Source organism: Bombina bombina, chromosome 5, assembly GCF_027579735.1.
Source record: "Bombina bombina isolate aBomBom1 chromosome 5, aBomBom1.pri, whole genome shotgun sequence".
In the NCBI taxonomy this organism is placed as follows: domain Eukaryota; kingdom Metazoa; phylum Chordata; class Amphibia; order Anura; family Bombinatoridae; genus Bombina; species Bombina bombina.
This window is the reverse complement of record NC_069503.1, coordinates 431715570-431730620: the sequence shown is the minus strand read 5'-3', so window position 1 is coordinate 431730620 and position 15051 is coordinate 431715570. Positions and strand designations below refer to the sequence as shown.

The window sequence follows — 15051 nt, the reverse complement described above, 5'->3', positions numbered from 1 at the left end:
CCATTTAGTTCAAGGGGCCTCTTTTGTTCATCCAACCTGGACTGTGATTTCAACAGATGCAAGTCTTTCAGGTTGGGGAGCTGTCTGGGGATCTCTGACAGCGCAGGGGGTTTGGAAATCTCAAGAGGCGAGATTACCAATCAATATTTTGGAACTCTGTGCGATTTTCAGAGCTCTTCAGTTCTGGCCTCTTCTGAAGAGAGAATCGTTTATTTGTTTTCAGACAGACAATGTCACAACCGTGGCGTATGACAATCATCAAGGTGGGACTCACAGTCCTCAGGCTATGAAAGAAGTATCTTGGATACTTGCATGGGCGGAATCCAGCTCCTGTCTAATTTCTGCGGTTCATATCCCAGGTATAGACAATTGGGAAGCGGATTATCTCAGTCGCCAGACTTTACATCCGGGAGAATGGTCTCTTCACCCAGATGTGTTTCTTCAGATTGTTCAGATATGGGGGCTTCCAGAAATAGATCTGATGGCTTCTCATCTAAACAGGAAACTTCCCAGGTATCTGTCCAGATCCAGGGATCCTCAGGCGGAAGCAGTGGATGCGTTGTCACTTCCTTGGAATTATCAACCTGCTTATATCTTTCCACCTCTAGTTCTTCTTCCAAGAGTGATTTCAAAAATCATGATGGAACGTTTGTACTGCTGGTGGCTCCAGCATGGCCACACAGGTTTTGGTATGCGGATCTTGTTTGGATGTCCAGTTGCCAACCTTGGCCACTTCCGTTAAGGTCAGACCTATCTCAAGGTCCGTTTTTCCATCAGGATCTCAAATCATTAAATTTGAAGGTATGGAGATTGAACACTTAGTGCTTAGTCATAGAGGTTTCTCTGACTCAGTGATCAAAACTATGTTGCAGGCTCGTAAATCTGTGTCTAGAAAGATTTATTACAGAGTTTGGAAGACTTACATTTCATGGTGTTCCAAGTTCTCTTGGCATTCTTTTAGAATTCCTAGAATTTTACAGTTTCTTCAGGATGGTTTGGATAAGGGTTTGTCCACAAGTTCCTTGAAAGGACAAATCTCTGCTCTTTCTGTTCTTTTTCACAGAAAAATTGTTAATCTTCCTGACAGTCGTTGTTTTGTTCAGGCTTTGATTCGTATCAAGCCTGTCATTAAGTCAATCTCTCCTCCTTGGAGTCTTAATTTGGTTTTGAGAGCTTTACAGGCTCCTCCGTTTGAGCCTATGCATTCTATGGACATTAAATTACTTTCTTGGAAAGTATTGTTTCTTTTGGCTATCTCTTCTGCTAGAAGAGTTTCTGAATTATCTGCTCTTTCTTGTGAGTCTCCTTTTCTGATTTTTTATCAGGATAAGGCAGTTTTGCGGACTTCATTTAAATTTTTACCTAAGGTTGTGAACTCCAACAATATTAGTAGAGAAATTGTTGTCCCTTCATTGTGTCCTAATCCTAAGAATTCTTTGGAAAGATCTTTGCATTCTTTGGATGTGGTAAGAGCTTTGAAATATTATGTTGAAGCTACTAAAGATTTCAGAAAGACTTCTAGTCTATTTGTTATCTTTTCTGGTCCTAAGAAAGGTCAGAAAGCTTCTGCTATTTCTTTGGCTTCTTGGTTAAAACTTTTGATTCATCATGCTCATTCTACTAGGTCAGTTTCTGCTTCCTGGGCTTTTAAGAATGAAGCTTCTGTTGATCATATTTGCAAAGCAGCAACTTGGTCTTCTTTGCATACTTTTACTAAATTCTACCATTTTTGATGTTTTCTCTTCTTCATAAGCAGTTTTTGGTAGAAAAGTTCTTCAGGCAGCTGTTTCAGTTTGATTCTTCTGCTTATAATTTCAGTTTTTTTCATTAAAAAGATTAAAACTTTTTGATTTGGGTTGTGGATTCTTTTTTTCAGCGGAATTGGCTGTCTTTATTTTTATCCCTCCCTCTCTAGTGACTCTTGCGTGGAGTTCCACATCTTGGGTATTTGCTATCCCATACTTCACTAGCTCATGGACTCTTGCCAATTACATGAAAGAAAACATAATTTATGTAAGAACTTACCTAATAAATTAATTTCTTTCATATTGGCAAGAGTCCATGAGGCCCACCCCTTTTTATGGTGGTTATGATTTTTTTGTATAAAGCACAATTATTCCAATTCCTTGTTGATGCTTTCGCTCCTTTCTTATCACCCCACTTCTTGGCTATTCATTAAACTGAATTGTGGGTGTAACAAAAAGAAATAGGTAAACCTAAATCGGCAGCGCTTCTCTATTAAAAGCAAATAATGATTATATAAAACTTTCTAGATAGGCTGAATATAAAGTACCCAATTGGGAATGAATCAATGTATAGTACAATGTATCAAACAGAATATAGCATATAAACAGTGGATTACTTTCAAAATTGAATATATGAATTAAGCAATAGTCCTGTAAAAGGGAATAAAACGGCTTGTACGTAACTGAGTATTCAAATAACTATACATGAAATAAATACAATGAAATAAATACAATGAGAGTAACAATACTTCCCAGAAATGCTGAGAATAGTGGGTGCCGCTCCAAGTATTGACACAGGGCTGCGATCCTGGTCTTAAGAAGTGGCTGAAAAACAAGATGAAACACAGAGCACAACCCACTCTAAGTGTAAAATCATTTATTTTATCCAGCAATAAAAAAACGTGTAAATCGCACGTACAGTGTAACAGAATAAAAATTGCACAACAACCAAGTCCCAGATTATATCACCAGATGTCAGGGGTGTGATGTCCGTCACCTCGTAGCTAGAAATCCCCAAAAACGGCTTCCGGATCGCCGTGTAAGAATTCAGTATATGAAGAGGGATACTGAATTGTGGGTGTGGTGGGGGTGTATTTATAGGCATTTTGAGGTTTGGGAAACTTTGCCCCTCCTGGTAGGAATGTATATCCCATACGTCACTAGCTCATGGACTCTTGCCAATATGAAAGAAATGAATTTATCAGGTAAATTCTTACATAAATTATGTTATCTCACAACATAATGGCCCAGATTACAAGTGGAGTGCTATTGTTTGCGCGGGATGCAATAAGTAGCAACTTGATATTACAAGTCCATGGTAAATCGGATTTAACACGTACGATATCAAACGCACCCATTACTTTCATTGGATATCACGACCACGCTAAATAGCGTGAAAGTTATGAGTTGCAGTTTCACAAAACACATTAAAAATATTAAAATAAAGTATTGCCCTCAGATATACATTTTTAATGAAAAAATTACATTTATGTAGAAAAAATGATTTAAAAGGGATATGGTATTGTTTGTATGTATGTGAGTGTGTGGAGATAGATACAAATATTTCAGATGGTCTGAATCACTGTACTAACTCTAGCTAAGCGTAAAAGCTGTGTATATAGGCATAAAGGGAGTCTGCGTAAAAGCAGACTGAAGTGAAAAAGTGCGTCGTGAACCTCATTTACATATCTTACCCATAATCCTTTGCTGCATTGGAAACCGTGTATCCAGAGGTTTTCTGGGGAAAGCACGTCTCCTGACTTGTTTAGATTTGTTAAATGAACTACACAATGAGTTATTTTCTTTATATTATGTGCTTAGTGGAAAATTTTAAACTCACTTTTCACCTCCCCATAGTTTAAAAGTTGTATTTGCCCAGAAATCAACTTCACCCAGCAGTGATTCACCTACTCCCAGCCAATGAGTGGCAAATACCACGAAACAGCTGTCCTGGGATGGTCTGAATCACTGTACTAACCCTAACTAAGTTTAAAAGCTGTGTATACAGCGATGATGGCATAAAGGGAGTCTGCGTAAAAGCGAGACTGAAGTGAAAAAGTGAGTCGTGAACCTCATTTGCATATCTTAACCATAATCCTTTGCTGCATTGGAAACAAAGGTTTTCTGTCTGGGAAAAGCAAGTCTCCTGGCTTGTTTAGATATTTTTTTTAAATGAACTACACAATGAGTTATATTTTAACTTTTATATTTTACATTTTATATATAACTATTTTTAACTTTAATGTGAGGGCGGTACACCACACAAACAAGTATGTGTTAATACTTATTTATTTTTTCCTTTTTTTCCTCCTTATATCAAAATAAGATGTATATGCAGGCTCAATTCACATATAATTATAACAATATTTTTTCACGTGCACAAATACTGTCCAATTGTGTTGTGAGATGTTTAGATCTCCAATCTCCTTTTTTTGTTTGATTTAAAGTGTTATGATTGGATATTAATGAGTGAGGCGGTTCTTCTCTGATTAGGGGGTGGATTTTAGCACCTGGTTTGCTTTATACACTTTTACTTAGTCTGATGGAGGGTTGAGATCCCTGAAACGTCACGTGTTATATTTGTGTGCAAATAAAAGCACTTTTTCATTAAATCCAGTGAGTGCATGCTGTATATGGAAACAGATAGAGAGATTTTACAAAAAAAATATATATATATATATACTGTACATATGTATGTATGTATGTATATGTGTATATATATATATATATATATATATATATATATATATATATTTAAAAATAAAAAAAACCTTTTCTTCTAAGTTAAGAACATAGGAATTTAAAGTATTTCTTAAGCATCTTCGGCTATAGCACAATTGATCGCGGTCGTAATATCTGAAGTTAGCAGGCTTGGGGCTTTTGCTCGCATGCTAACTTTTTACTTTCAACTTTTAATACCAGTGTTAACCCGAGAGCTCTAAATTTTACCTTGAGCACAGTTAGCGCCCATGAGGGATAACAAATGATTGCTCCACTTGTAATATGTATTTTGCTTTTTGTTTGTTTACAGGATGACTTTGCACGGAACACAGAGTTTATTACATTGGTAGTTTACAAGTCAGATGGCAAAAAAATTTACTACCCAGGTAAGATCTTTGTATATCTCCCTTCTCAGTCATGAAGAGAATTAGAAACTCAACTTTTGTTAAAACTGGGAAATTAAACTCCTTTATTTACTTAAAAAGGGTAATTTTAAATTAGATAGAGTATCTCTATGGGTTTGCATTATTTCTACTTGGTGGCTGTCAGATGCAGTCTTATGTTCCAAAGGACATTCAATTGCCCTAACTAGACTTTTCCCTCATTGGCTCCTCCCTTGCTTATTCTCTAGCTAATTAGCTTATATGTACTAAAACATGCTGATATAAGATGTATATCATGTAACCTTTCATACTGGTGTCAATTACATAATGTCAAACTCACACTAAAACTCTGAGTATCACACATTTATACATGGAAGGGTTTGCACTCACTCACACACACACACACAAAATGGTGGATACTCGGGCAATACTGAATGAAACTGAGAACTTTAGCCCCTAGTAGCTTCCTCCAGCAATACTTTTGGTAGCCGGAAAAAAACCTCCTCATATACATGAAACGTTATTACAGAATTTTGTACTTCATTTGTACATTGTAAAATAACATTATTAATATACTGAATGTATCAAAAATCACAGGATTTATCAAAAGTTTAATCAAACTTATTCTGAGGTTTCAGGGAAATATTCCCCATTCTTCAGAAGTTTGCAGAAATACCAATCAAGTAAACTATTTAAACAAGCTCACCCAAAAGTTCACTAAAACAAAGCAGTGTTTGCTCATTTACCCACAGGCTAACCAAAATCTGTTCCCATGACAACCCATTGTCAAAGTCCCGGAACAAGCCAGGAAATTTTAAGGGTTTTCATGATCATCATTTAAACAATAGATTCCATGCCACTGCATTGGAAGTGATCCTAAACGACTTAACATGTAAAAAGCATTCCATTCATTCCAGTCAAGGTTTGCATGCCCAATCCGTATGCTATGAATTCCACTTTATGTAGATTCATTCTAAAAATATAGAATAAACACAGAGACATAAACTTTACAGCAACATAATATAATCTGGTTAGATTGTTATTTATTATGTTGCAGAGATCATTTACAAATAAATATATTCTTCCAATAAGGTGATATTGATATATATACTAGTCTTAAAGCCCGAGTACACGGGTCAAAATGTGTAAGGCCAGGTATGTTTGTAGTTGCCCAACTCCCTCCCTGCCGCTGTCAACATTTTTTTTTTATGTAGCGTATCGGTCCCTCCCGCTAAGGCCCCGCTCCCTCCTAACCCTCCCAGGTTTGGTATTTTTTTTTTCCTGTAGCGTAGTGGTCCCACCCGCTCCCACTCGCCTCTCTCCTAACCCTCCTGGCACCGGTCGTCTCGCGCATTGTCTCATTCACAGCCCAGTTGGCGGTCGGCGGTCACTGTTCCTTAAGGCCAGGCATGTTTGTCTCGCGCTGCAGTCTCTACTGCGCATAACTGCATCGGACAAACATACCTGGCCTTTTATAATATAGGATGTATATGTATGTATGTATCTATGTCTGTGTGTGTGTATATATATATATATATATATATATATATATATATATATATATATATATATATATATGTATATATATATATATATATATATATGTATATGTGTGTGTGTGTGTATGTATATATATATATATATGTGTGTGTATATATAAAAATATATATATATATATAAATAAATAAATAAAAAAAAAAATATATATATATATATATATATATATGTGTGTGTGTTATTAAACCTTTCGGGACACTCCAATATATTTCTTACAGATTTGTGAATCGCTGACTAAGCTTTTCAGACTGCAACAATGCCATTATAGAAAGGCAGGAAAAATGTGTTGAAAAACACTACTTAAGTGTCAAAATAATACATTTTTCCATAAGAAATTTGCTATAAGTGCTATTTAATTTAACTAAAACACATTGCATAGCATATTGGGTGTAAAGTTATTGTTTTTTATTATCACAAATAAATTCTGTAGAAGTAATTTCTATACAATTGTAGCTGTGCTGAGGAAAATCCAAGTGATATTGCATTATTAAAACAGACACCCAAGAGTTCACAGTAATTACTTATTAACCGGGGATTGCATGTATGTAGGTGTGTGATATTTTCTTCTTTTGTGTACAGTTTATTTATAATTTAAAGGCCTATAATCTACCCTAGAGGTATAATTAGAGTGATTATATGCAGAAAACAGAATTCAGTACATAAAGGTTTGTGAGTATTTTACAGTGTTGGAGGAATTGCTAAATGTGGACTTTTGTTTCCGCCTTTGTGTTAAATTTATTTTGCTTAAATCATTAATTAACACTATCCTGGTGACTTGGGCTAGCAAAATAAGCTGTGTGTCAGCGATTTGCAAGAAAGAAGGATCCTGAGTAGAAGTAATCCCATTTAGTGACTGTCTCTCAGTAATATTGGCTTATATGTTTATTAATATATAGTACATTTTGCCTGTATCATATTCCTTCTAGAAAAGTGTGGTGCTACATTAAAGGCATATGTATTGTGCACATTCTGTGTAATTAAAATAAAATATTGTTTCTTGCGATCGTTGGTAAAGAAATGTCTTTTTCATGTTTTTATGTTGTCATATTGATGACCTTATCCGTCATATGGTATTCCGATGTAATGCCAAAAGGTGACAATGATAATATTGTGAGATTTACATTGTTGGGACCGTTTTCATTTAGGTTTCACTTTAGGACCTGGTTGAGGATTAATTCCATTGACACATATATGGTGGACAGCCATGGTTTATTATGTTATCACAATCATTACAGCTCTCCCTGGCAGCCAAGAGGTTAACCCTAGCCCTGTATATAATTTAGATTAGCACTACTATGATATTAGATACTGATCTTGGTGAATTTGCATGTTCCAACTCTCAACCATCAACCTTCTGTGAGTGGACAATTGGCACGTGAGCTATCTCACCATCATATCTTAAATTTTGAGAAACCTTAAGTGAACTTTATCTTCTGTAGTCTTTAAGCATACAACATATAAACTCCATCTAGAGTTTACCAGGTCTGTGGCCATTGTTTTTTTTATCTACTTGACTGCAAAGGGCTCCAATGGACGTGCACACACACACATACAGTCATGACCAAAAATATTGGCACCCCTGCATTTCTGTCAGATAGGGCACCACTTCGCCCAGAAAATTACAAATGTTTAGGCATTCTCATGTTTATTCCTTTTTTTTTTTGTATTGGTATGACACAAATAAGTGGAGAAAAACAAGCTAAATCTGACACATTCCACGCAAAACTCAAAAAATGGACTGGACAAAATTGGCACCCTTAATTTAATATTTGGTGCTCATTGTGGCACATAGAGACACACAACAGAAAGGTTGAGTACATTTTTCACCATTTTTAACTGGTTGCCGGTGTGATTTCTATATTGTCAGCACCTATTAATTGATACAGGTGAGTTTAATTAGAAATTAAAGGAGCATCACAAGCTTGGAATGCAATTATTTTTTACAATTTTGAGAAGGTGCCAATAATTTTGTCCAGTCTATTTTTTGCATGGAATGTATAAGATTTGGGGGGGGGGGTTCTCCACTTTTTTGTGTCATACCAATACAAACAAAAGAAATAAAAATGAGAATGCCTAAACATTTGTAAAATTGCAACAATTTTCTGGGCGAAGTGGTGCATTATCTGACAGAAATTCAGGGGTGCCAATATTTTCGGCCATTACTTTGTGTGTGTGTGTGTGTGTGTGTGTGTGTATGTGTGTATATATATATATATATATATATATATATATATATATATATATATATATATATAAAGATTGGATTAGCCGTATTAGTCCAGTAGATAAGATGCTCAAACACCAGAGTATTGCAGTGATACCTTTTTTATTGGACTAACATAATATTTCAAAGACAGCTTTCGAGAGTTTTCCTCCCTTCCTCAGGTCTGAAGCAATACTGATGAGAATTGCTTCAGACCTGATGAAGGGAGGAAAAATCTTGAAAGCTGTCTTTTAAATATTATGTTAGTCCAATAAAAAAGGTATCACTGCAATACTCTGGTTTTTGAGCATCTTTTATATATATATATATATAATTATAATTATATTGCAACTATGTCTGTCTGTAGTTTCCTTGTCAGTATTGATAGCTACATTTATTTTTAGCTTTCAATTTTTTCTCTATAGCATTTTTATTTCTTAGAGGCAAGTGTGCTAATTATAAGTACTACTTTTTTCTCCTTTTTTATTTAATTATATTCCTCATTACTTAAGCACCGGTCATTACTAGACTTTCCCTAATCTAAACTAGTGCTCTATTGTAGAAGGTTTATCTAGTTTGTTTATATATATATATGTCTGTAAATAAATAAATACATATATAAGTACATATGTACACACATATAAATAAATATATATATCTATGTCTGTAAATAAATAAATACATATATAAGTACATATGTACACACATATAAATAAATATATATATCTATGTCTGTAAATAAATAAATACATATATAAGTACATATGTACACACATATAAATAAATATATATATCTATGTCTGTAAATAAATAAATACATATATAAGTACATATGTATACACATATAAATAAATATATATATCTATGTCTGTAAATAAATAAATACATATATAAGTACATATGTACACACATATAAATAAATATATATATCTATGTCTGTAAATAAATAAATACATATATAAGTACATATGTACACACATATAAATAAATATATATATCTATGTTAAGGCCCTTTGACGGCCTCCTTTTTTTTTTTTTTTTCTAACACCTGAGACCTCATATCTTTGAGCCCTTATAACTTTTTACTGCACTTTTTTTGTAATTGATTTAGTTTTTAATATGAGTGTAACTGTACTTTTAAATGTAATTTTGATGTGTTTTGTGACACTATTTGAGCATAACAGTTAACCAGAGCTCTGAAGTTGCTGTAATCATTCTAGTGTAAATTGCAATTGCGCTCACGTGTTCATATTTAGTTTTCAACTTGTAATACGGGCAGAATTTAATTTGCACGCAAATGGCTTTGAAAATCCGGTATCACACACTCATAATGTAGCCCCTAATGTATTGGCTTTCCTCATTGTCTATAGTTTGTTCCATCCTTTTATAGGTAGAATAATCTTTGAACTGGGTAATGTAGAAAGGGAGGAGCCTAATGCTTTGAAGTTCACTCTGAAAAAATCCATGTAAATGTTTAGTAGTGAAAACCTGTAAAGATTTTCTTTAAAATAACTTTTCTTAAGAGGTAAACAAAATGTAACTTATTTTCTGTTTGCTAAAGAAACAAACTATTGCAAATCTATAATGAGGTTATCAAATTGTTATTAAATGTGTTTTAATCTGATTATATTGTAATTGAACAGTCACTGTGCACTTAAAGGGATATTAAACACTTTGAGTTGGCAATATAAAATGCTAAATCATATATGTAAAAAAACTCTGCAATATACTCTCATTATTTATTTTGTTCCCTTTTCCTGTAATTCCATTATGAAATTGTGAGTATTTCAGTTCCTGTTAGAAATGGAAGTGCAGTACACTGTTATATTCCACACAGCCATTGGCTGCACACTCTAGTGACCTATTTATTACTGCCCTAATTGGCTACAACAGAGAAGGTAATCTAAGTTACAACATAGCAGCTCCCATTCTATTATTTACACTAAAACTTTACACTTATTTTGTCAATATTTAAACAGCTAATGAAACTTAAAACATGCATCTACGTGTTATTCTCAGACTAATCTTTGTGTCCTCGGCTGAAATACTAAAACAAACAAGACAGAAAATTGAGGATTTAGGTGCATTATACTGCTAACCATAAAGTGTAACATTTATTATACAAGAGCCGCATCCTAAACTACATGTAAAATACAAAAACAGCCAAGAAAGAGAAAGGCTGGTGTTACACTTAAAAACAAAGGCAATATCTGGATACCTTGGCATCAATTGGGGGCCTAGTTAAAGCAAACTTTTGGCAATCTAAAAAAAAGATGCGCGTTTCGGCCCATAAATGGTCATTTTTCAAGCTTGTTAGAAGTTTAAAATTAAAAGTCACAATCTATTTTTTTATTCAATCATTTAAATTTGTATATTGTCTAGACACTTGCATGTGCATGCTTGGAGTGTTTCACTTTAAATTAAAACTCCTTTTCGTATAAACTATATTCTTTATTTATTTATTTTTTTAGCTGACCCTGCACCTTACATTGATGGAATCCGTATTAATAGCCCCCATTACTTAACTAAAATGACACTGAACACGCCTGGAACCAACACATTTACTTTGGTTGTATCTCAGTATGAGAAGCAAAATACTATTCACTATACTTTGAGGGTAAGTGTGAAAGGGCTACGTAATCCCAAGAATAGCACTGTTACTCTATAACAAAGCTTTAATAGTTTACATATGTTTTCTTCTTAAACGGGAAGAGTCCACAGCTGCATTCATTACTTTTGGGAAATAGAGAACCTGACCACCAGGAGGAGGCAAAGACACCCCAGCCAAAGGCTTAAATTCCTCCCCCACTTCCCTCATCCCCCAGTCACTCTTTGCCTTTCGTCACAGGAGGTTGGCAGAGACATGTCAGAAGTTTGAGATAGTCTCTCATGGAGGGTAGTACTGGAGTTTTAAGTAATCCTGTCAGCCTCTCAGTGAGAGCTTGGATGAAAGTTAGAATCCGGAGATGCAGGGAGAGTTTTCCTGCTAACCCATCCGACTCATATTAACAGCTCCTTGGTAATCAGCGTTGACGAGTTTCACAACCTACCTTTCTGACATGGACTTCACTCAAGTCCATGTCAGAAGCGAGGCTACTATCTTTCACACTTGAAGGGTCGTGTTCTTTATTCACGGCGTAGATTCCAGTAAGATTGTTTCATTTTATTTCAATATGTGAATGTAATGTTAACGAAACAAGGTAGGGTCCCAGTGGGACTCCTTTTATCTTAATAAGGAATCATGGGTTAATATCTCCTGAGGGGGTTTATTCAACAGGGGGGACTTTGAATCATGTTTATTATATGGTTCTATCTGCAAATGTGTATCTATACTTAGGCTCACGGCCTTTGTCGGAACATAACATCCTTCTTTTAATGACGCAATCTTTCCAGATTGCTCACGCTTTTCGTGACTGGCATGGTGCACCTCGTGACAGGTGTGGTTACGTTGTTTTTCACTTCCGTATGCTGCCTGTGTGCGACCGAAAGAGTCTTGCTCATGGGTTGTCTTGTTTCACAGGAGGTGGCGAGTGCCCCAGCCATTGGGGGTGTTAAAGGGTGCCAGTTAGTTTTGTAATTTTTGTAATCCTAATATTATGGAGGATTCTGATATGTGCGACACGGATGCCTCAGATACGGAGGACGTGTCTTGTGATGAATCTGATATGGCCCGGGTAATCAATGCCCATCAGTTATGTTCCGATTGCCGTTCTAGAGTACTCTCTCTTCCCGAAGCAGGGAGCTTAGAGTGCATTGAGCCACCCGCCTCCGAGGTTTCCATGACCCGTGAAGCAAGTGACCGAGTCCATTTGCCTGTGGCCTTTACCGCTTCTCTGGATGGTGGCTTGTTTACTCCATAGGTTACGGCACTGTTCCGCATGGCCATTTCTATGGTGCTGCATCATTTATAACTCCCAAGTGAAGTATTTCTAAGATACTGTCCGTGTTCCGTTAACCAGCGCCCGTCGATCGTGGGATCGCCCAATTTAGTTAGGCCTTTTGGGGAAGCGTTGGCCCCTGAGGCTTCAGGGGCCCCTATCTCAGGGCCAGGGTCTTTAGTTGATTCGGCAAGGGATGATTTTGCCTTCCGTTATAGGCTGGATCGCCTTTGTGTTCTTTTAAGACATGTTTTGGCAATGTTGGAGGAGCCCAGTCCTAGCGGGCAGAGGGATCCGAAGCCTTAGAAGCTGGATGGCAAAATGGATATGACGTATGGGGATGAAGCCAATCTCCTTAATGTTGCCGTTTTTTATTTTTCTTTGTTTTTCGGTTCCAGTTCTGAGCTTGGGTGAATGGGGCTTTTAATTGGCTGTTCTAGAGTGTCCTTATACCAGGCAGGTACTGGTCGGATACTTTTTCGGCTGTTACCAGGGTTCATGTCACCCTCGTGGTGCTGATAATCCTGCTGGATTCTGAATGTTTCTTGGCCTATTCTATGGACTCCGGGCTCGGATCCTACCAAAGTATGAGGCCTGTTGTTTGAGTACAACCCTTCCAAACGGAGGGTTATGAGTGCCAATCTAGGTTTTTTTGTTCGGGCTTCTTGCCTGGGATACAGATCTGTTTTTGTAGACATTATCATGGTTCTTCAGGTCCCTGGGGACTCAGAACCGTTATTCTATTCTTTTGAGTTGGGAGATGTGTGTGACCTATGTGGTCTGGTGTGCCGAGTGATTAATGATTTGCTTTTTCGTTCTTCCGGACGCTGACTCTTTAGCCTATTAAGCATTTTATTGTGGTGGTGGCATTTCCTTCCTTCCCGCCTTGGGTGGATCATATGGTCTGGATGCACGGGCATGTTTTTTCTCTGCTCAGAGTTGTTACTCTAAGAGTTGGTGTGCAGGGGTTCCCTGCCTTCTGTGGGGAGCTGCGAAGCTCCAGCCTTTGCCTGCTTAAGGAAGATTTGGAAGATAGATCCTTCAAGGCTATCTGGCTGTTGTCTCTTCCATTACCCTTGGTCTGACCATGGTCTCGACGTAAGGGTGTTTTTCCGTCCTCGTTGCAACTCTTACCTTGGGACTTGTCAGTGAAGAGGCAAGGTCGGTTACGGAGGCCCACCCTCTGGGGTCAGGTAGTTGACCATTTATCCTCGATGCTCCATTAGGGGTTTCGTGGGCGCTGTCTTAAGTTCGATTCTCTAGGACCGGTGAGGTAGCTCAGTTGGTAAATGCCCTGACTACAAAAAAGCCTGTTTAAAAGATCCAAGGTCATAGGTTCAAATCCCGACAGGGCCGACTCAGCCCTTCATCCTTCCGAGGTCAATAAAATGAGTACCATTAAAATAGGTAATAGTAAAAACTATTACTTTAAAAATGGCGAGCAGGGTACAGGGTTCTCATTCACCTTTGGGTGTTGGTGGCTACCTTGCCTGTTTGTGTAACACGTATTAACGTTTGCCTACGAGATTTCTTTGCGATACAAGTGCTGAATCTTAGACCGTTAAAGTCCTTTGTGACTCCTGGGTTTGAGGCTATTGCTATATCACCAAGTCTACAGACTTTAGAGTTGCGTTCCTCCTTGTAGGAGGCAGCTTAGGGTTCCTCAGGAAGTTGGATCTTTGATTGATTCCTTTTTCGAGGACCCTGACCTAGGTCCGTGTCTCTCCTTGGATTGGTGTGGACAGTTCGATCTCACACTAGAGGTTGTGGTCCCGCGGGCCTCTCTCTGTAGAGGCCGGGGCTCTGTGAGAGATGCCTATCGTTTTGTGGCTTAGGCTTTAGGTCCTCCTGACGGTTCCCTACTGGTCTCCTGGCACATTTACGCTATTCCTGTAGACTCCAGGTATCTTCACCTGGGTTGGCGATATGGCCAAGGGGTCACGCCTCTATGGTAGGGTGGTTTTCTTTTGTTTTTTCCATTCTTTTCTAGAGTGGGGGTAGGGTTCTCCGGATTCGGAGTTACCGTAGTATTTGGAGCGACCTCTGGGTCCTTGGTGTCTTGCCTTGTAAGGGGCTCCTGCTATATGTTGGATTCTGATATATGGATGCTGAGGTTCTAAGGGCCTTCTTCCCTTGGGAAGTGTTCCTTGTTTTTAGAGAAGACAGCCATGCAGGGGGTTTTGTACCCAAGCACAATGTCTATCCTGACTCATGGTAGCATACCATTTGTAGTAACAGTCAGCAGTCTAACCGGGGGCTTTGTTCCTACGTTTACCCTTCCTTTCTCTTCCAAAAGTCTGGGACTTTTGTCTTTGGTCTTGACTAGCCTTTGGACTGGGACCATTATCTTAGAGGGAGATTGGGGGTTGGTTACTCTGTGCAGGGTTGACCATTTTCTTTAGAGTCGGTTCTCTCCTTTGTGGAAGGTTTTGGATCTCCTCCTCTTTTCCACTGGCGTTCAGTGCTGGGAGGGGATGCTCCTTGGAGCCCGATATTTGGAGGGCTGTGTGCCCTTGGAAGATTTGCAGTTGAATCCAGCTACAGCTATTGCACTTTGAGGGTAT

At 37.5% G+C, this 15051-nt stretch overlaps 1 protein-coding gene across 2 annotated transcripts in view; it reads left to right on the top strand.

Annotated features, from left to right (window-relative positions):
• CAPN7 (calpain 7) overlaps positions 1 to 15051 on the top strand; it is a 122489-nt gene that overhangs the window by 92088 nt on the left and 15350 nt on the right. For both annotated transcript variants that reach the window (XM_053714282.1, XM_053714283.1), the window contains exons 16-17: positions 4777 to 4852; positions 11081 to 11226. In XM_053714282.1, the coding sequence (XP_053570257.1) occupies positions 4777 to 4852; positions 11081 to 11226 (222 nt within the window). The remainder of the gene's footprint in view (positions 1 to 4776; positions 4853 to 11080; positions 11227 to 15051) is intronic.